Genomic DNA, 24881 nt, shown 5'->3' on the forward strand with positions numbered 1-24881 from the left:
TATGAGTTAAAAGTAACTTGAAAATAAAACCAAAATTTATATTCAAAAGAAATTCCCTTCGACGTTTGTGATAAGAGTAATTTTGCAATAGTAAAATATAATTAATTATCTTGGAACTATAATAATTCCATAAATGTTATGTTGTAATATAATATGTAATTGTACTAATTTAGATCATTGGTGCTGTATAAATTATGGGATTTGCAATCATGTTCAACTCAATAACATCATTTGTTGGAGCAATATTCGTGTACATCTGAATGAAGCTAAAGTGGAGTGGCTCAGGATTAGTTCAGTATAAGAGTAGTTTTGTCCTTATTACCTCCAAACTTACACTGGTCCAGAGGGAACATTGCCCATAAAAATATATGAGGCTAAGACAAGCAAAGGAATTCTATTAAAGGCTACAAATTTATTTAATTACTTTAAACACAATTTAAATATTATTGTAATATTACTTCATTCAAATTTATAAAAGTAAAGCACTAACTGAAATTTTAAAGAATATCTTCGGGTCTAAAAGAGTTGAATCTACACAGTACGTATTAGATTAACTTACTATGAAACCGAGTATTAAAGGAACTAGCTGAGTAATGCAATAATCCTATTGGGTAATATTAGATTTCTACACTAAGTCTAAACTTAGAAGCTTCTCTTTTCATTGCTCACTAGAGGCGAATAAACTTAAATTAAAAGTTATGTCTTATGGTGTAGGTACAGTGTACTTTAATATATTTTTCCATACTTCTACTTTCTTTATGTAATTTCTTTCAAACTGGTGGCCTGTGGCAGTGATAGGAAAGGTGACACCGGTAACGTTTTTTTCTTAATTAGGTACAAAAGAGAATATTTTATTGATATATAATTACATTTTATTTTTGGTCAAGTTGAGATATTATACAGGCGTTAGAGGTTACGGTACGCGAGTAAATGCCGTTTACTTCTCTAATAAGTTAAATAAATTCTAATAGAATAATTATACATACTTTATTTTAATTAATACAATTATATTTTAAGCTCGAAATCCGTGTCCGGACAGTAACCGAAATATTTACAACGAGTTATCAATATAATATTCGAGGAGTGAATATTTTATTCAGACATTGGCAGGAGCGAAACATCAAGAATGTGTTTTAGGTAAGCGTAATCGGCGAGGTACACATGAGATTGTGCAAAACTATAATACCCACAACCCGGCATTATAATAACTATAATACCCACAACCCGGCCGATGTGGGCAAAAGTGATTGCCCAGGTCGGGTTATTGGTCATTTTAGCTAGCGCTAAAGCCGAATAAAGTTCCTGACGGACCCACCTACATGCAGGTCGAGACGTAACCCCCCCCCCACTTCCTCCCTCGGGGGTGTACAATACCCAGATAATAATGAATCGGGGTAATAGCCAAGATAATCACTTATTCCCAATATTCATAAATGTTCTTGTCATTCAAAGTTTTCCTTATAAACTCTTTCTCGGAGTAAATTTTGGAAATTTACGAAGTATTGCAAACTCCTTTTTTATAATTTCATAATTAGAAATGTATTTAAATTAAAAGAAATAAGAATTGGCACTATCTGATTAGGTTCAACTATTAGGAGATAAAATTAAATTAGTCTAGCCCGTATAACCTCAAGGTTTAAGAAAAAGGTCTTTATAAGTAACGATTTGCAAACATTGAGTTAAAAGTTAAAGAAATCCGGACTTTTAGTAGCTTGTACGAATCGGAAAATATAACGAACCGGAGATTCAATGTTTGCCTTCAAATTAATACTGTAATACTTAACTAGTATATTATAATCCACTTAAGCAAACGGTACCTGAATAATATTAGAAGTAAGTCGGACAGATCGTAATTATCCTCATGAGAAAATGTTTGTATTAAAATCTAGCTTCAGTATTTTATATTACAAGATACCAAAATAAAAATTTCCAACTAAACCATTTAGTTTAATAGAAGGGAAAAACTGTTTCCTTCACACTTCTTCCATCGTCAAAACAAACTTCAAACAAAGAAATAGTTATTTCCATAGTATAACCATCGGCTTATAACAACTTTATTTATTAATATTGATTATATTATTCGACAAGTTTCTTGTATTTTTCGGCGTTTCACACAAGTGCCATAAATGTAACGTAAAGTATATTCTGCTTTATAAATCAAGATCATATTCTTCATAATAGGTATACGAGTATGGGTATTAATAAGAATTAATGTACATTAACTTTTTAAAATAAATTTGCTTTTTCCTTCAAGAAACTTTTAATTCTTTAGCTAACTTCAAATGTTTTAAATAAAACACATTTATCAATAAAGTTTATCAAAGGATCCTAAACACTGCTTTAGAATATATATATTTAATGAAACTCGAACTGACTCTAGTACAAAATGAAACCAATGGCAATGAAAACTTCTGGCCAAAACCTATAATAAAATAAGGCATTTCTTCACTGAAGCAAGTAACATACTCATACGCATGAAAGTCCACAGTGCACTTTATGAATAAGACGTTATACGATTGTCATTTTAATGAATCAGTTAGACTGGTTTTGCAAAGTGACTTGGGCGTTTGGGCCCTAATATTGCCAAAGGTTGATGGTCCTGTATGGACTGTGCTATTTCTGTATATACATACTCTTTAAATACATCACTTACGGTCTTCTCTACACAAAAATCGTTCACGAACCTTAAATGTCCATTTTTAGCTTAACTGCTCTCTGGTACATCTTCAGATAACACCTCTGTGCGATTATTTTGCACACTGCTGGAGCGGGTTTATTCTTCTAAAACCTCTCTTCGCTAATGTGCAATGATGATATTGGTGCTAATCCTGTCCGTCCGATTCTTACACCTCATTACAGTTTTCTACTCCAAGTCCTGCGTTATATGAGTGTTCAACTCACGGGTGTTCTGCATGTTATTTTACTAGTTCTGATACAAAGGCAGTTCAATTCAAACAAACAAACTAAAAACTCAGGTTTACAAATAAATATGTTTGATCTGTTCTTAACCTTATTCGGTCTTCAGAAAAAGCTAGTTTAAAGTCTAACGTAGACATAATCACTACAAGAGATCAATACTCAACAGGTTCGGACTAGAAATTAAATAAATAAATAAAAATTAAAAGTGTGACTATTATCACAAGATTGTTTTATAAAGTGGTAAAACATTGATCAAAAACGAAGTTTTTTACAACAAATTTTATACTTCTTGATAAAGCGTTGTTAATAAATATAAATAATTGTCAAACGAAAATGAAATTATATGGGAAATATTGTTCATAATATCTCAAACATTAGAATAATCTGTTTGTGTTTTCGTAGACAAGAGTATGCACAAACACGCAGTTTTTTCTTATCTGCACATGTAACATTCAAGTAATTTGAGTTTTGCCTGTATATTAGATCTAGCACTACATACAATAGAGTAATGTCACAATATAACTGTCTGTAATATTGTTACATACTTTACAAGTGCTTATTAGGATGTCTCCATGTTTCAGATTGCTTCTATATACGAAATTAAAGATACATTTCTAGTGTGAAAACTTCCAGAGCGCCGTCTGGATACTTTTTTGAAAGCGTACCAGCAATTTCATATAATGAAGTATTTATTTATTTATTTAGAACGACACAACTTTTGCTCTATTTTTCAAATTTATTTACATTCTGACACTAGCAAAACTTATAGTGGTTTTGAAGATTTTTCTTACTGTTGTGGGTCACGCATATAGACTGTTTCATTATCTATACGACCGCCAACGACATCTTGACGAATGAAAACCATTAAAATTCGGTATTCATGATATTACATTTTGCTTTATAGCAATGAAACCATACGTCTTAACGGAAAGTTTATAGTAAAATCTTTTTAAAGACAAATAAATTTTCTAAAATGTGTTAATAATTAATGTGGTTACTACGTCCTACAGTTTTGTTAATTAATTAAGTTTAAACATTAACATACTTTGTGTTTTATATGTAGAAACATACAATATTTTATCCATTTATGAGGTCTTGGGTATAATGTTGAGGCCGTAAGTTTTCAGGAAATATAAATATAAAGTAATTTGAAGTAAATGTATGTAGTGTGCGTGATATTCTCTCTCTTTCAGATGTTTTCATTTGTCTGAGTGTCGGATACTCTTTTCTTATACAATAGTCATGTATCTGACAACGTATAGCATCCTCTTAAAATTTTCCAAATATGTCAATGGGCTTTTGCGGGGTCTTTCTTTTCAGGATTGTTCAATAATGATATATCTCCAGATGACTCGACTGCAGAAAACTTTTCTTTAGTAATACGTTTACAGAACTAGGATAAATTCCTAACACATCTGCAGTTCGTTGTAAATCATTTCTTACAGGGAGCAACATGCCGTTGTTTGATTGTTCACTTTCAAAGTATTCCTATAGGCCTACTTTATATAACAATTTTCTCAACTGGCATTTCATCGTTACTCCTTGGACAGACGATTTGCTCTTGACCGGTGTTCCGTGTTCGTGGTATTTCCCTCGGGTTATTTACACTAGGTTCATTGAACTGTACCATGACGACTTAATAGTTTACACTATTTATTTATACTACACTACACTACACTACACTTAACTAAACTACATTACACTAAACTTCACTACACGAGACAACGCTACACTATACTTCACTACGCTACACTGAAAATATAAAAACACTACAAAAGTACTATTTAAATCATTTTAATACTTGTGTGGAACACATTGCTTACAACCATTGAACTATGACCGAACTGTCTCTCTGGACAAACTGGGCTGACCGATCCCTATATTCTGTATAGTAACTAAGGACGTTCTATCTTGGAAGCCTAAGAATAAACCTCTAGGGAACGATATAGGTCGACCTAAATTGTCGCTTGTAGACACAATTCTACTCAGTATTCTTAACCAGTACATATCATGCAGTATTTAAAAATTTTTAAATGACAACTAATAACCAATTTCGTAAGGATTAAAAAAATGTATTACACCTTTAGTTATATTTTAGTATGTCGTTCTTTAAGAGCATACAATAAATGCATTATAAGTATTATTTACTGTCATTATAGTTTGTATAATGAGGAGTTAAAGTAGAGAAAACTTAACTATATTTTTCTCCATATTTTTTATTTTAACAATTGACAAAAACACAAAAATCTTTTTCTTTCTCTATAACACATGGATGAATACTACTTAATAGTAGAAAATTGTTCCCGTGGTAATATATGAACTGTATATATTTTAATGTAGTAGAGAATTCGAGTAAGAAGTTTGGCGTGTGAGAGAGGTCGAAGGGACCCGGCTCTGTCAGGGATCTTCTTTAAAAAACAAATTATTGTTTGTGTAATTTTCTCGCCGAAAATTTATCCAAAAAAGTTAATAATTTCATCCCAACAAATTTCACACAAGTTAAGCCATGTGTTCTGTCGAAACTGTCAACTACATATTTGAGTTTTAGAGTGTAGATCAGGCACGTTCACTGCAAAGTTTCAGCTTGATTGTATTTATACCTTCTGGTGAATTCGAGCGCCGTTGCCCAGAATAATCAAATACATTTCTAAATAGAAGTATCATATTTACGTTCATAGTAACATAATACGTTCTCTGATTCAGCTGGAAATACTGGAGATTAAATATAAATACTCTTCTGCACGGAATTTAGTAATTAAAATGTTCACTCTGTTTAGATTTACAATATTAAAACATCAGTTTTGTTTCTTTTCCCAACTGCTTATTGTGGATTAATTTCCTTCCTCTGTAATGTGTCCATTTCTCTTAGTGGATATTATCTTCTCTTATCAAATTAATTTTGGTCTATACTTATTTTGTTATATTTTAGAATAGCATTTAGATCATTTGTGTATAAAACGCCTTTGTTTCAATCAAGCAGTTCCCTGTACTAAACAATACCGATTTCTTTTTTTAATACTTTTATATTTTAACTTAGACAGTGATAGTGATTTTAAATAAACATAACATGCATATATCTGCAGATCTAAGACTAATCTTAAACCTGAATAAATTTAAGATATCGATTACTGATCAAGCAGGCGATAAATTACAAATGAATTTAGTGTTTACTCTACGAATTTGTATAAGATAATTAACACTTGTATTATACAAATAAAACTGTATTAAACAGTAAAATAAGGTTTAGCCTATTATTTACAAGTATGTTACAACTACTTTTATATAAATAATACGAAATGCTCCACTCTGGTTGTGCTGGGCCACCGAACCGCTGCATCGAAGATTTTCACGTCTAGATTTTAGTAGTTAGGTAGAAGTAACCAATGTAAATTTATCTAATAATCTTTTATGAACATGTCGATGGTTGGCCTTGACCTAAGTGTTTTATTTCATGATATCTCGGTGCTGAAGTACTTTTTCCTCCTGCATCTCCTTCTTCCTAAAGTGTTTCATCTTTAGCCTTATTTTAAAGAGAGAGAGGAAAAGTATTTCCAAGTGAAATTATATTTGTATCACCACTTCCTCTTCTACCCAGGTGGAAGTGTCTACCCACCGCAGCCTGTGTCCAGCCAAGGGTCACTTCCCGTACGAGGGAGACTGTCAGAGGTTCTACAAGTGTCAGCTGAGGGTTGGACGGATGCAAGGCACCCTCTACCATTGCCCTCAGGGTTACTCTTTCTGGGACGTTTCCAGAAGGTGTGAGAAGTCTGCCCAGATCCCTGTCTGCCCTCGAGGTGCATGAAGCGATTCTGGAGAGCGACCAGCGCCCCCTTGGAGACGACTGACCTCGGCCGATAGTTAGGTTAGGTTAGAAAAGTGAGGTTAGTTTTTTGTATGAGAGTTCGTGTCATGGTATTATGTAAACGCATGTTTATAAAAAAATGATGCACTATTACAAATCCACTATTTCAAGACCTATTATAAAAACTATACTGCTAACATATATTACATTTGGTTCAGTTAAATATTATTTCAGTATTAGATATTGAAAAGAATATTAAAACAGACTTGCTCGTACATTAGTTGGGTTATAGTAACAACACCGGTTTTATTGAGCTGTTAAATAGAACATAAACTATTTATAGGCTAAGAGCATGTTTAACACATCATACACACACACAAAAGAACAATCTTGGCTATCTTGTAATTTTAAAGTACAGTACTTCAATTAAAAGCATTTATATCTTTTAATATAATATACGACATGACGTTAATATACTATAGTAAAGAGTAAATAACTTCATAACTTTTACTTAAAATTTAGCTAATTTATTAAACTGACAGCCGTTGTTTATTTGTATCATTAAAACACATCAGAGCATTCCATATCGATTAGTTAACAAAACCTTGGTTTTTAAACATGATTAAATTCTTGATTTATCACAAATTCTTACTTATTTTATTTTATATCAGAATTAAGAACATATTGTCATTTTCCGATCGGGCCAAACATTTAATAGGATTATATTCATAGTTAGATTTAAGTAAAATTGGTATATATCAATGCGTAACTGGAATACACGCTTCCGTTCAAATAAGACACACTACATATACCTGAGCTGCTTTAAGTTTATCGTTAGGTTCTTGGTTCCTAACCAGGCGAATAGAACCTCAAGTCTTAACCTCAGTAACGTACCTAGAATTTTAAAAAAGGAAAGATGACCAGTTAAGGATATACTTATATATTTTAATGGGGATAATGAAAATATTTTACTGTTACCCAATAGAGAAATCTCCAAAGATTAAGCTAGAATGAATTGTATAGAATGTAACAAATACAAAATTGTACCTTAGATATAAATAGACTGTTGTATTTCTAAATACATAATTACTGCCTTCTGTACGTCACTTATTGTATTGAAGTTCTTGGTGTTAAGAATATTAGTGTATAGTGTTTGTATACACAGTTTTACGCTTATGTGTGTATGCTTTATTTATGCGTTAATTAGTATCAACATTAGGGTTAGTGATAAGGGTAATAGCTGAAAGTGGAGAAATAACGCATTTCTAAATTAAATTCAGCAAATAATAAATGATCTCGTCTCAGTGATGTTAACATTAACAAGCAATATTTTATTAATTTTGAACATTGCTAAGTTCTCCCTCAAAAAGTGTATTATGCCACGCAGTCTCGACAAAATGGCAATTAACTTTATTTTTGTGCTGTGAACGTAATATGTAAATTACAGTTCTAACCTTTATTCATGTATAAAAATATTACCGGAATGGTCAAGAATTTTTATAAAAACTGTGTGGAACAAAACTGAACTGCGTTAATCATCCCAAAATATAATACACTCATCACACCATTCATTGATTCTAAGAGGCCAGATGTTGGCCATAATTAGATCCGCTTCAATATGAGAATTGTATTAAATCAATAATATAAATTCCTCGACGACAATACGGGTTTGGAACAGTAGCCTAGTGAAGGAAGTTCTCATATATTGTGTAGATGGCCTTGGACACTTCAAAACCTAATCCACAGAAATAGATCACACCTGAGTCAATCGTTAACATTCTAACAAGGCATTAAATACATTAAATAGGTTTATTGTGTTAATTGAATTTTTTCCCTACTTAAGCCTCATTTCAGTCCCGACCAGAGTATCTCCATCAGTGTATCGTCATTTACTGTATCTCCAACAATGTCGATAGTTCCATTCGTTCTGTTTTCCGTCTTCCTCCTCATGAGTGGTAAGTTACTAAATACTAAATCATTCATCGTAGACGATTGCAATATAAAAATATCTGAACACTTTCACCTATATTTAATATAATTTTTATTGTAGGTACAATGGTAGGCATACTCCAACTACTTAAGTAACCTATACTTAAACTTCACAGTTTGGTTTTATAAAATATTGGACGACTATATTTTATTCAGCTATAATTGGGTTCAACCTAATTACTTACCGAATTTCAAATACAAGGTACACTAAGTGGTACTCCTAAATAATCATATGCCTCTTAATTTGTTACTTGCTGTGCCTTTTCTCATTTTAATCTGCACGTTATAAAAAAATTGAACATAATAAAATTATGTTTATTAGTTAAATATTTGACAAATCGGTTTACGGCTATGTTTTAAATTTAGTCTTTCTCAAAATAAAAATTGAATTAACCAAACAGAACTGATCTTTTTTAGAGAGAATTACAGACTTTGTGTTACATGAATATATTAAATTAATTAACGCCTTAATAAGGAGATTGTAAACCATGCTAACGATAGTACTATTACAAGAAATACAATTTTATATAGAGCTCAACATAATGATTCATGATTCATAGTCAGAACCTATGTATTGTGTGTGGCTAAACATTTTGAAACGTCTTGTGCGAAAACCAGACTAGAATATAATTCTAATCAAATTATGAGGGGTATTAAAATTAGCTCCTTTAACGGTGTAAAGATAAATTAGTAACACAACAAACCCATTGACAGATTTAAATTTTTTTTTGCCTAAACTCAAAGTAAAAATACTATTGGAATTGCTAGTTACTGCTTATGATCCATCATTAATGAACTTAATTTACTATAATAATTTTATCTTACTGTACAGGTGAAATAGAAAAGAGGATATTTTTAACAAGTGCTAATTCCGAAAATTCCGTGGACAATGATCTATTCCTGGATTATATTATATTTAAGGTTAAGGAAGAGAATTTTTTAAATTTTCGAAGAAGATCATGTTAAAAATGTACATTTCTCTTCCCATTATTGATACCGTACATGGAATTTTTCCACAACATCAAGATATACAAGCTCAGCTGCATCTGTTCAGTCAATGTACTCACACAGTACTGGAGCATTTTCTTCCGTTTAAAGAATTGAAACACCAAAAATATTTCCAACGATAAAGTAATAAAGATAAGAGTTTTCTATGTTACTTTTTACAATGAATAGTAACAGTGATGCTGATTTTGAATATGTTTGCACTTACAGGGATGCAAGAGACTGAGGCCAAATGCGGGAAGAAGAACTGTGGCCCCGGTGAAGGATGTTTCATCTGCGTGGTGGGTGGTATCGAGAACCCTCCCTTCTGCTCCAAGTGCGGCAAGGTCCCCCCAGAATGTACAAGTACCTGCTGAACTACTTCATCTAGACTTGACGTGCAGGGTGCTGCCATTTACCAATTTGGAATAAAGAATGTTATTTGAATGCATGCGTTAGTTTTCATTTCATTTTTGCACTTTTATTTTTTCACTTAATAATAGTTTTTTTGAACAAGCTTTTTATTTTCTATATTTTATTTTAAATTTGTAGGTTTTTATACTTACAACTAATTAATGGAGGTTATAAGGGCGTATTGGAGTTGATATACCATTTAATATAGTATGTTGAGTCACTAAATCCGCACTGTTATTAAATTAATAAACAAATTAAATTAAACTTCCTGTAAGCCGTAAATAACTGCTTTCCGGTTTAACTACTGTTGACTGGAGATGGTTTAATTTATTTAAATCTTTTAGCTATTTAAGCCCTTTCAGCTAGGACGAAAATATTTCAGAAATATAATTGTGTAAGCAATTTTTAACGTGATGTTGAAAATTTACAAATAAACGCTATTTTTATAAAATTTATTTACTATAACGGATTAACCCAAACCATGGAGCGACATGAACACCACACCGATTGAATGGTTATAAATATACATTATTCGTATACACACATGTCACTTAGTAATACTTGATGGAGGAGGTTTTAGGCTGTCATGAATAATTTGAAGTGTTTAAATTAGCAGTGCAACGTCTATCCATTTATTACAGCAGTAGGCGAGGATAAATAATAAACAATATATAACACAAATTAAAATCAACGTTACATCCATTTCAAACTTGAACCTCAACAAATGTTCTACCCATCTCAATTATATACGTATTTTAAATACCAAATCGTTATTTTAAAATACAGATTTCCCACTATTGCTCAAAGACTAGTATAATAATTAAAACTATAATTGTTATATAATCATAGTATAAAATATACAAGAATATAAACCAAACAACAAACACATACAGTGCAAACAATACTTATTACTTATAATATATTATTATAACTATTATAAGTTATAGCAATTATATTGTGAAAATTGATTATAATAATATTTTGACTAAATTAAATGGCATCGTATTTGAAACAGTAAGTTATGCAAGAATATAGGGAAACAAATTCATTTTATATATGTCCCAAAGGATCACATAATATATTTAGAAACCTATTTCGTTTATCCAAAACCACTTTTTGCTATTCTTCATGTTTAACTCTAGTTACTCAATATTCTAACAATACTACAGATTTAATGTTACAACCTACTTTTACTACTTCTTAATTATGATTCAATTTTCTAATTATTTACAAACCTACGAGACGAAAAATCCTACTACAAAGCAAACTAGTACAAATTAATTCATTTTAAACACAATTATGAATAATACCAGCAAATTTAACCGGGATAACCGAACAGCGCATTTATTCTCCGGATTCATAGCATCTCCGGGCCACACTGGAACACCTTACTAAACTCCGGGAAGTTTTTCATGACTCCGTTAACTCTAAATTCTCCCATGAAATTTGCCCCTGTATTTATCTGCATTCTGAGAGCCTCAGGGCGATACCGCGTGCACCAGAGGTTGGCAATACTGATCATAAACAGCTGGTCATTGCTGTATTGTTCCAAGTTTCGCTACCTTGTTTCCGGTTCCGTCAGCTGATTTGCCATCCGATGGTACGCAAGATAGGCCAACTTGAATCCACCGTTGCCTACCACGTTTTCTCCCTGTGTGTTGATGCCGTTCAGCTGCAAAATATGGAAGTTATTATGTTATAATTGGAAATCGTTATCTTCACGTACAGGTTTTATTTGATTATTAATAATATCTTCAAGCACGCATAAGTCGATATACAAATTATTTCGTTACATCATACGTATTGCTTGTTATTGTATTCATAGAACTGGTAACGAGAAGACACTGGAGAAGTAGGTATTAACCACCGAACGACAAAGATTGTGAGATAGGGCAAGACGTGAACTTGAGACACAGAATGAGCACCAAGTTAAAGATAAATGCGTTCCCAAGATAGCTTCCAATCACATGAGGGCTTCCTCTAAGATCTAAGATTAAAACTTTCTGTGCTGTTTGTAATGACACGCAGAGATTCAAGTACATGCCAACTGTCATCACATTAGGTGTGAGGGGCACAATCAGGTTTGTCTCTTCCTAAACCATTCTTTGTCATTTTCCCTTCTCCCAGGCGATTGCAAAATAATCAATTATGACTTCGTGTGTGTTTTTTTTTTTTTTTTTTTTTTTTGTTTTTTTTTTTTTTGTCTGTATGTCCTTTATAGAATGAGAAACTATTAGACCAATCATTATGAAAATTTTTATGTATATGTATTTTTACTCGTATAAGGCTTATATGCTATGTCCATTGATGTAACTCACCACCAAGTGGCGCTGCTAGATGTAAAAGTTATCACAGAGCCTGCACATTATAAACTGCAATTACGAGACACTTGCGTATATTCCGAATAGTAGCTAAGCTCAATTTGAAGGCGCTATAAGTTTAGATGTATATTTGTCTTTAAAATAAATTTCTGGTTGAACTTAAATCTGGAGTGTTAGACCACTTTATAATAAAGTACATGTACGAGTACAATAGCTATGAACATACAATTTTGATAGATTTTCTTGACCGTGGCAGCAAGGTAAACTCTACATCGGCGTTGGAAATATAGTTCACTTAAAGCAGAAGTGCTCATACACGGGCAAACCTTACGTGCGTAACCGTGGGAAACAAGTAGTATAAAAATAAGAAGGAAATTCAGATAAAATGTATTTTATTAGCTACTAAAGATCTTTGTTACACGTAAGATGAATCGTATGTGTATAAAACAATAACACTAAAATAATTTAATTAGATGGCATCCATGTTTAATAATATTACGTGGAAAGAATAACAGAATTACTAATGAAAGCCGTCTTCTTATAAAATTAAAAACACTAGATCAAGACGTTTTGGGAATCGGGATCTAATCTTTCCATTAATTGCAAATTCCTAAAACGGAAAAAACGAACCCTAAAGCAAGATTAATACATTAAAAATTGTGCTGTTCAGAATATAGAAATAGTTTGCAGTATACAAATATGGTATCAAATCTGAAATTGAACACCAAAAGTATTTAAGAGGAAAATTTAATAACGATACAAAATGACACTGGAAAACCCAGAAAACAACCCCAGTGTACACAACTATTCAACGGTTGTACATATAGTTACAGTGTTTGTATCCTTACTTTTCATTCAGGTTATCTGCCATTAAATGTGGGATTGGTATACACGATTTCTATGCTTTTTCACCTTCCACTACAGTTTATACCACCATTACATTTCAAAAATATCAAATTTCAATATGGCGGATTAAAGATGACAGCCAAATATATCAACTTAATCAACATTAAGTACTTATTACTCAAAAATTATCAGTGGTGGGCCAGATTCTATATATGAAAAATGGGGAAAATGCGGGAGTGCATTATTTAAAACCCATCCTGTGTATAATGTTATAAAATCAAAATCCTGTCCAGCAGTTTCAGTAGTTTACTTACGTTCAATTGAGCCTGCCTGTTTTTATAGCTGCCATATCGGTATATTATACGCAACCTCTTCGTATTTAAATTCTTCTTACTTTCCTTCCCACATCATTCGTTATGTCATCCTTGTAGCCAAAATGGCTCTCCTGAAAGAAATAGACCATATTGAAAACATCATAATCCTTGCATTTATAATTCATGGCGTCAGCACATCGCTCCTGCATTGCTTTATACAGGAAACTTTCATACTCGGTAATACACTAATCATCTAATAGTACCAGCTCTTAAACTGTTGTATTGAGAAATTGGTATCATCACAGAATTTAAAGTTCACTATTGAAATTGTGGATACCATATATAACTTTCAGTAATAGAATAAAATAACGTAACAACATGGTTTACTACCGTACAGTAGGGGGAACGTTGCATTACAAAAAAAATCAAATAAAGAACTTTACCAATCATAACCTAATCTTACTGCCAATAAAATTCCCATTTTGCAACTCGTATACTATAGCCAGAGCGGATTGTTGCTTGTAGTTTGTTTGGAGCCTCAAGAGCCCCAGAGGATTAGGCGACCCTCGCGGCACGACTCACACACACCGTCACACGCGCAGCCCAACCTACTTTTCGTCATTTTGGTTCGATAACGCACGTACTAGGTTTTAGTATTAAAAGTTGTTAATTTTAATTTTTATATTGTAGGTTAGTACTTTTGTAATTCTTTTAGGTCTGCATTTTATTTTATGAAAATGGAGTCCAAACACGAAATGACTACGACATTCCTGATGTATTCTAGAAATAAAGGGGTGAATGGTCAACTCAAGTTTATTATCTGAGATATTATTTAGCTTATTATTATAAAGTGAAGTAGTTCAGGATCAGTTCTCATTAGAGATGTTTTGTTGGTCCTTATGACCATCACATGTTTTGATTACTGAGAAACCAATCTGAACAATGGCAAATTCTTTTGTAATCAAATTAAAACGTTTATTAACTCTTTACAATCAGTAAATAGCGACAAAATAACAATAATATTATATATGTATGCCTAATTTACAATAAAATAAAGCATTCAACAACTGGAATATATTTTTTATTCTTGAAAACAAATATTATAATAATATTAAACAGACATATAAGCTGTCGCAGAACTGCTAAGAGAATAAATTATACACGCAAGAGATACATTCTTCTGTTTCTTAGAAGGAGTCATCAATTTTTATATTGTGAATTTTGATTCTAATTTTGGCTCCTGTAAACGTAACTACATAAATACTCATGTACGCACACACGCATAAACACACCTGTGTACACTTACACACACACTGGGATACCCATGAAGCTTCACAACTATACATCCAATATTAACACATATGCTATCAAATATTGCATGTAACATCTCTGATCATCTAGTAATCTGTCTCTCTCACGCAATCTTATTTTAACCATAACTATTCGATCATGTCTATCTTTAAACAAATTTTTAAAATGATTTACCCTAAAGTAAATTTCCTTACTAAATTGGTTTTAAAGTAGATTGTCTTTCACACGTAATTTTAGGTATTCTTCAGAGGAATATATTATATTTTACTTATACAAAATTGTAATTGGTAACTAATTTAATACAGTAAACCATTGTTCTAATTGAATAGTATCATGGGTCAAAGCCAAACCTTGACACGGATTTTGAATGTTCTCATTGCGGGAGAACTTTTAATGTAAGCAGGTAAACTATTGTATAAACGGTTCCGAAATATGACTTCTGCAGTAAAGATCTATTCACTCTTGGTGGTCTTATCATACCTATTTGTCTGAAAATGTATCCTTTATATCCTGTTTGCAGATCAACAATGACTTCTGGGTTACAACTAATTGGAAAAAAACAATAGTACTTTAAAGACAAACTAATACCATAGTAAAAGTACTTTTAGCTTAAAAAAGATGGAAAGGCATGTTACCGTCTAATTTCTTGAAATATAATTGCGATGAATAATTTGTGAATAGTTGTAATTTTCTTTAAATGCGATGGAAATGTACAACAAACCATACCTCAGCAGGACAAACCATACATATATTAATACACAGTCATGATAAAGTTGTCTAAAAACAAAAACTTTTCTGAGAAATACCAGTAGATACATTTTAATTGTTGTACATGAATTTTCCAAAGATTTTCATCAATGTGGATCCCAAATACTTCACAGTGTTGCTCTGAGTAGAAGTGATAAAATCACATTGATTCTCTTGACAATGAAGAGGTTGTGGATTGACGCCTTCTAAAAGTGAATGCTTTCTAACATGTTATACGCAATGTTTTTCATTATTTTATTGTATGCGTGGTGTATATAGATTGATACAGTAAACATAATCTTAATTGTTATATTTATTCTTTATGCTTCAATCTCTTACAGAAGAGGCGGCGCCTATCAAGGCTCCGTGGCAGCTAGCAGATTTACTAAGCGGTTGGAAGATGGATCTACACCTTATGTAAGTATGGTGCATACTGTCGAAGAACAAAATATTACAGAAACATACATACTTTATGTCGTTCTGGGGTTGGCCACGTAAATATATATGTAGCAGTTTACTTTAAATACTTATTTTGTTCCAAAAACTATTATGAAGCAACAAGAAAGATTGCTAGACACAATTATTTTCTTTTCAATCTAATCAAAAGTGATTTCGTTATGAGAATATTTCACCTGCTCGTATCCACACAAAATTACCCTTGAATTAGAACAATCAATTTTATGGTTTGCTATACAATAATAAAAGTAAAGTATGTACACGAAATTACTTCAGTTGCTTCATGAAAGCTATACAACTGATGTTTATTTGTGTAACCTTCTCGCCGAAAAATACTCCTAAATGTAATAATTTCATCTCAATAAAATTCACACAAGTTAAAACAATATGTTATATCAAAGGTTTCAACTACAATTAGCGTGTAATTCAGGCTTTTGAATTGCAAACTTTCAGCACGATTGTATTATAGCTTCTGGTGAAAATCGAGCGCAGACTTCGAGAATAATAAAACCCATTTCTAAATAGAAGCATCATATTTACAGCATATTACGTTCACCGCTTCGGCTTGCAATACTGGATATTAAATACTGTTCTGCGTAAAATGTAGTTATTAGTAGTTCACTCTGCTCAAACATTTACAATATGAAAAGATCAGTTATTTTTCTTTTGCCGACTGCTTATTATGGATTAATTTTGTTCCTCTGTGATGCATTCTTTTTTTTAGTCGATATTATCTTCTCTTTTCACATTAATGTATTTCTATACTTATTTCATAATATTTTAGAATAAAATTTAGATAACTTGAGCATCAAAAGTCTATATTTTCTATCAGGAAGTTTCCTTTATTAAACTATAGTATTAAGTTTATTTTCCACACTTTAATCTTTTAACTTTGACGTTGATTATGATTTTATCTAAATAAACTTTCCAAATCTGGAGATATAAGAAAGGCTTATCCTAATCCTGAACAAATTTAAGATAAGGATTACCTGTCAAGCAGGTGATATTTTAAAAATATTTTAATTTTTACTGTACGAATTTGTTGTACGATAATTAGCACGGGTATAAGGATAACAGTAAAATAAGGTTTAGCCTAGTACTTAACTTTATGAGTAACTACAATTACCCTAAAATAAAAAATACGAAATGCTCCACTCTGGTTGTGCTGGGCCACCGAACCGCTGCATGAAGATGTTCACGTCTAGATTTAAGTGGTTAGGTATAAGTAATCAATATAAATATATCCCATGATCTTTTCTGAACACGTTGCTGGTTGGCCTTTACCTTACTGTTTTATTTCATGATATCTCGGTGCTGAAGAACTATTTCTTCTGCACTTCCTCCTTCTTAACCTTTTTCATCTTTAGCCTCATTTTAAATGGAGAGGAGGAATGTATTTCCGAGGTGAAATGATATTTATATCACAGATTCCTCTTCTGCCCAGGTGGAGGAGTCTACCAACCGCAGCCTGTGTCCAGCCGAGGGTCACTTCCAGTACGAGGGAGACTGTCAGAGGTTCTACAAATGTCAGCTGAGGGGTGGGCGGACGTGTGGCACCCTCTACCAGTGCCCTCAGGGTTACTGTTTCTTGGACGTGTCCAGTATATGCGAGAAGTCTACCAAAATCCCTCTCTGCCCTCGAGGAGACATGAAGCAACTCTGGAGACCGACCAGCGCCCTCTTGGAGACAACTGAAGTTTGACATAGATACTTAGGTTAAGTTAGAAAAGTGAGGTTAGTTTTGTATGATGAAGTTTGTGTCATGGTATCACGTAAACGCATATTTAGAAAAAAGTATGTAATACAAATCCACTAACTCAAGGCCATTAATAAAAACTATACTGCTCACATAATATATGACATTTAGTTAAGTTAAACAATTATTTCAGAACTTCATATTGAAAATAATATTAAAAAAGACTTGCTCGTACATTAGTTGAGTTATAGTAATAATACCGGTTTTATTGAGCTGTTCAATATAAAATAGACAGTGTATAGGCTATGAGCATGTTTAATGCCGTCGGTAGATAATACACATATAAACAATAAACAGTCAAGGCTTTAAAATAAAATACTTCAATTGAAAGTACTTATATCGTTCAGGAGTATATACGACAAAACGTTAATATACTATAGTAAAGAGTAAAGAAATGAACGGTAAATTTACTTAAAACTTAGATATCTTATTGTACTCAGAATCATTTTTTATTTGTATCATTAAAACATATTAGAGCATAAGATAGCAAACTTTGGTTTTTAATCTTGATTAAATACTTGATTGAACATAAATTTTCGCGTCCTTAATTTATATCAGAATTAAGAACATTGTTGTCATTTTCCGATCGTGCTAAACAATTAATAGGACAATATTCATAGTTACACTTACAGTTAGTTATAGTTTTAGTTATATTTAAGTAGATATCAACGCGTAACTGGAATATATACACTTCCGTTCAAATAAGGTATAGCGTACCTGAGCCGGTCTAAGTTTATAGTTGGGCTCAAGGCGAATTGAAACGTTACAACGCCAGTACCATACCTAGAATTTGAAAAAGAAGAGGAAAGATAACCAGTCAAGGATATACTACGCCAGTGTATGCTGACAGTGTTGCCAATGGAGAAATCTCCAGAGGTAAAGACTCTTGCAAAGACTGTAACAACACTTTACAAATGCAAAATTGTGTTATAATTAGACTGTTTTACTTCTTAATACGTAATTGCTGTCTTCTATGTGACTTAGTGTATTGAAGTTCTCAATGATGAGAACCATATTGGTGTATAGTGTTCGTACGTACAGTGTTACGCTTGTGTGTGTATGTTTTATTTATGCGTTAATTAGTGACAGTGCTGGGCATAGTGATTAGTGCAATATCTGAAAGTAAAGACACAATACTCTATTATTTCTAAATTAACTTCAGCAAATAACAAATGTAATTAATTTTGTGCATTACTAATGTTTTCCCTCAAAAATGTATTACGTCAATCAATTCCAATAAAAAAGCATTTACTTTTAGTCATTTTTAGTGATACGAACGTAATATGCAAATTACAGATCTAATCTGTATTTATTTATAACAATTTTAACGGTAAAAACCTCCTTTTTATAAACTCTTGGTGGAACAAAATTGAACTGAGTTAAACATCTCAAAGCAATAAAACACTTCATATTCACAATATTCATTGATTCTGATAAGCCAGATGGTGGCCATACTTACCTGTAGATCCGCTTTCAATATGAGAATTGTACTAAATCAACAATAGAAATTCCTCGCACCTCATACAACCCACAGAAATAGATCGCACCTGAGTCAATTGTTAACGCTCTAGCAAGGCAAGTTATACATTAAATAGGTTTATTGTGTTCATTGAATTTCTCCCCTACTTAAGCCTCATTTCTGGCGCGTTCAGTACAGACATCTACTGTAACTCCAACAATGTCGATAGTTCCATTCGTTCTGTTTTCCGTCTTCCTTCTCATGAGTGGTAAGTTTATAATTACTAAATCATTCATCTTAGACGATTTATTTACACAAAACTTTAGTAATTTCCCCTAATTTTTGTCAGAGTTGTTATTGTAGGTGAATTGTAGGCATACTCAAACTACTTACGTATACTTAAACTTCTCTTTTGCTTTTATGAAAATAGTGAACGATTATATTTTAAACGGCTGAAATGGAGGTTCAACTAAATTATTTACCAAAGTCCAAATTCAAGATTCGCTGAGTTTTACAAATAAAATAATCTTATAACTGTAAAATTGTGACCTGGCATGACTTTTCTCAGCTTAATGTGAACCAGGTAAAACATTTTTACGTATTATAATTCAATAGAATTTCCATTGGTGGTAATACGGTTAAAATGTTGCAAATTGTAAACTCATGTATTTTTAAGAAATTACAACGCCCCTATATTATAAACTATTTAGATAGGCAAAATTAATTTCACCGAAAGTTGAATAAAAAAACGCTACTGAGTATTGTTAATTATTGGTTATGACCCAGTATTATTGAACTGAATTAATTAATAATAATAATAGCTAACTACACAGGTTAAACAGAAAACTGAGTATTTGAGAAATCATTCTCTTAGATATTCCTCACTCGAATAGTTCCAAGGACTTTTCTGTTTCATAATCTTATTATATTTTGTATGCATGCTTTCTAAAAATTGTATTTAGGTTAAGAAAGAGAACTTTTAATGTAGAACGTATTTTATTGCGTTTTAATAATACAAATAAGGTTTCTACAAGACCATCATAGTTAAACTAAGCTGCACCCCCTTTTCATAAAACTTCTCCGTAAATTTAATAAAATTGTTATTGTATGTAAAATGGTAGGACTATTCAAACTATTTTAGTACGCTTAAACTTCTCAATTTGGTTTTATCAAAATATTTAACGATTATATTATATACAGCTATAACTGGATTCAACCAAATTACATACTTTCAAATACAAGATACTCTAAGTTAAACAAAAAAACCTTACAAATTACAAATTGCCTTATAACTGTTAAATTGTGACTAGCCGTAACTTTTCTGATATTAATGTGGACACTATTAAAAATTTGATACCAACCTAAGATTCAATGAACGTTCCACTAAATGATAAGTGTGGACAAATTGCTGTAAATTGTAAACTCAGTTATTCTAAAAGCATAGCAACACACTTATATTTTCTTAGTAAAAATTACAAAATTAATTTCTTGAAATTAAAACAAAAATAACCGAACCTGAAGAAAACCGATAAAATTATATATTCACTATGAGGGAAATAATGGACCAATTATTTTACAGCGATATTAGAAATTACCTATTTCTCAAATTAAAAATTGGGCCATCAAAACAGAAGTGTGTTTTTTAAGAGAATTGCAGACTTTGTATTACGTCAACTAATGTGTTACAATATATTAAATGAACGCGTTAACGACTTAATCAAGAGATTGTAAATCATGCTGACGATAGTATAATAACAAGAAATACAATTTTACACATCGATAAACATGTACAGTTTCTTAGACAAAACCTATGTATTGTGTCTGGCTAAAAATTTTGAATCGTCTTGTGCAAACACCAGACTAGAATCTTATTTTGATCAATGAATATTTAGCCCCTTAAACTGTGCGAAAGTGAATTATAGACGCTTCAAACCCATTGACATATTAAAATTTTGGAAACAAGCATTTATTTAGCCAAAAGTCAAGTAAAAACATCTATTGAAATCGGTACTTATTGGTTATGATCCATTATTAATGAACTGAATTAGCTAATTCTTAAAAAAGGCCAATTCCAAAATTACATGAACAATTGGTTTTGGAAGAAGATCATTTTTAAAATGTACAACACATTCCGCTTCGTTTTATTGATACCGTTCATGGAATGTTTCCACAAAAGCAAGATAGATAAACTTAGCTGCACCTGTTCAGTCATTGTACTGACACAGTACTGGAGCATTTTCTTCCTTTAAAAAGATTGAAACATCAAAATATATTTTCATCGCTAAATTACTACTTTACCTAGAGTACAGTTTTCTATGTTACTTTTTACAATGCCTGGTAACAGCTGTGCTGATTCTGAATATTACTGGCACTTACAGGGACGCCGGAGGCCGAGGCCAAATGTGGTAAGAAGGACTGCGGCCCCGGTGAAGGATGTTTCCTCTGCGTGGTGGGTGGTATCGAGAACCCTCCCTTCTGCTCCAAGTGCGGCAAGGTTCCCCCAGAATGTACAAGTACATGCTGAACTACTTCACCTAGACTCGACGTGCAGGGTGCCTCTATTTACTAATTTGGAATAAAGCATGTTATTTGAATGCATACGTTAGTTTTTATTCCATTCTTTGCAGTTTAAGTTTTCACACGCTGATATTTTTTAATGAATGAAGAACAACAAAATTTTTGGAAAATAGCAAAAGTTGTAGTACAAAATACTAGTAGTGCAACATATCTGTAAAAATATCTTACACTTAAAATGTTTATCTGCATCCAGTTATCAATAGTGTGATCGCGTAGGTTATTTATGCGTAACATACTTACATTCAAAAAATCTCAATTACAAAAGCTTTTTTAACTTATTGTAAGGCTTTTGATATAGTATACTTGGCACTGTATTCTTATAAATGCCATCTAAACCATAACTAACATATAAGTTGTCCGGTTCACCAGCGTTCCGGTTTAACAGCTGTTGACTGATGATGGTTTGACTTATCCATTAATTTAATTCTTTTAGCTATCCACGGCTGAGATATATTTCAAAAATATAATTGTGTAAGCAACGGTTCGTAGTGGTGTTGAAAACTTAAGACATAAACGATAACTTCGTAAAATTTAGTTACAATATCTGACATATCCAAACCATGGAGCGCCATGAACACCGCTCCGGTTGAATTATTATAAATAAACATTATTCGTACAGGTATACACATGATAGTCAGTTCTTTGATAGTGGCTGGTTTAGGAGGGTTTAGGTTACTTCATGAATAATATGGAATTTTGAAATTAGCAGTGCAACGGCTATCCATCAAATACAGTAATGGGGGAAGATAGTAAAATGTTGTAAAGAAACACTCACAAAGAAGATAATAAGATCTATAATTGCAAAAGTACAGAAAAATCAAATTAACACAACATTTATTCCAACCTAAAGCTCAACAAAAACTCAATTAATTTCAAAATCTATATAAATTACAATTGATTTATTTTAATTATTAAATAATTATATTAATCTACACGATTTTCACTGTAGGTCAAATACAAGAATTAAAACTATATCTTTGATATAATCATGATATTAAAAATATAGAAGAATTTAAACCAACCGAAAAACACATACTGAAAATTCCTAAGATATATAGAAAATTACATTTATCACAACTAAAATTTGAGAATTGTTTGTAATACTTCTACTAATTTATATGAAATCGCCTTTTCAATAATAAGTTGTGCAAGAATATAGTATTCATTGTTTTGCAGAATTCATTGTATATATTAATTCTGTAGAATGACACAATACATTTAACAACTTTTTGCATTGACCATATTTAACTTTATTTCTTTATTTAGCCGTATTTAAGGATATTACCGAATGAATAATACAAACTACTACTTCCTAATTCGGATTCAATTTCCTAATTATTTTCAAACCTACACGACAAAAACTCATGCTACAAAGCAAACTAGTACAAATTAATTCACTAGAAACGCAGGTAAAAATCCTAATAAATTTAACTATGATCACCAAACAGCGCATTTATTCTCCGGATTCATAGCATCCCCAGGGCCACACTGGAACACCTTACTAAACTCCGGGAAGTTCTTCATGACTCCGTTAACTCTAAACTCTGCCGGCGAATGTACCCCTGTAGTGATCTGTATTCTGAGAGCCTCAGGGCGATACCGCGTGCACCAGAGGTTGGCAGTACTGATCATAAACAGCTGATCGTTGCTGTATTTTTCCAAGTTTGGCAACCCTGGTTCCGGTTCCATCAATTGATTCGCTATCCGATGGTACGCAAGATAAGCCAACTTGAATCCACCGTTGTCAGCAACGTTTTCTCCCTGTGTGTTGATGCCGTTCAGCTGCAAAACATGGGAACTATTAAAGTTAAGTTACAATTGGAAATTCATATCTTCATATTCAGGAATTATTTATAAATTAAGTAGACGTTCAATTTATCTCGATACGTCAGACATATCAATGACAGTATTCATCTCTTCCAGCATTGACAATGGGACATACGAATTTGTGTGTCATGTTTTACTGGTAAGATCAGGTATTACTGTACACAGCCCTATTGTAATCAGTTATGATAAATAAAGAAAGGAAGGAATATCGGCAAATTTCATAACTTTTTCAATTTGAATTTGAAATTATGAACCATCTGCCTGTTGCGTACACGAAGAACTGATAAAGATAAGACGCTGCAGAAGTACTCGTATGTATTAACTAAAGAACGTCAAAGATTGTTAGATAGGACAAGATCTGAATTCGAAATACAGAATGAGCACCAAGTTAAAAATGGATGTGTTCCCTTCAGAGTTTCCAATCAAACGAGAGCTTCCTCTAAGATCTAAGCCTGAAATTTTTTTGTACTTTTCGTATAAATATTACAAACTAATAATTCGGATTCAATTTCCTGATTATTCGCAAATCTACGACGAAACGTCATACTACAAAGCAAACTAGTACTCATTAGTTCATTTGAAACACAGTTACAATTAATCCCAGTAAATTTAACTGGGATTACCAAACAGCGCATTTATTCTCCGGATTCATAGCATCCCCAGGGCCACACTGGAACACCTTACTAAACTCCGGGAAGTTCTTCATGACTCCGTTAACTCTAAACTCTGCCGGCGAATGTGGGTCTGTAGTGATAAGCATTCTGAGAGCCTCAGGGCGATACCGCGTGCACCAGAGGTTGGCAGTACTGATCAGAAACAGCTGATCGTTGCTGTATTGTTCCAAGTTTGGCAACCCTGGTTCCGGTTCCATCAGCTGATCTGCCATCCGATGGTAGGCAAGATAGGCCAACTTGTAGCCACCGTTGTCTGCCACGTTTTCTCCCTGTGTGTTGATGCCGTTCAACTGCAAAATATGGGAGCTGTTATAAGTTATAGTTGGAAATCGATACCTTCATAATCAGGGATTATTTCTTAGCTACGGCAAGGCCTGAAGTTGAGACACAGAATGCGCACAAGGTTGAAAGTGAATACGTGGCCTTCAGAGCTTTCAATCAAATGAGAGCTTCTTCTATGATCTATGATTAAAATTTCCCGTACT

The 24881-nt window shown here is 32.4% G+C and overlaps 1 protein-coding gene across 3 annotated transcripts in view; it reads right to left on the minus strand.

Moving 5' to 3' along the window:
• Nucleotides 1–11651: 11651 nt before the first annotated feature.
• The window catches only part of LOC124354295 (neprilysin-2-like), a 43230-nt gene continuing 30000 nt past the window's right edge, over nt 11652–24881 (minus strand). The window contains exon 14 of one of the 3 annotated variants that reach the window (XM_046804638.1): nt 11652–11780. In XM_046804638.1, the coding sequence (XP_046660594.1) occupies nt 11667–11780 (114 nt within the window). In that variant the 3' untranslated portion in view covers nt 11652–11666. Of the gene's footprint in view, nt 11781–22673; nt 24687–24881 lie in introns of those variants that run through there. The other 2 variants (XM_046804636.1, XM_046804637.1) reach the window with 2 other exon arrangements.

This window comes from Homalodisca vitripennis, chromosome 2 (genome assembly GCF_021130785.1).
Source record: "Homalodisca vitripennis isolate AUS2020 chromosome 2, UT_GWSS_2.1, whole genome shotgun sequence".
In the NCBI taxonomy this organism is placed as follows: Eukaryota; Metazoa; Arthropoda; class Insecta; order Hemiptera; family Cicadellidae; genus Homalodisca; species Homalodisca vitripennis.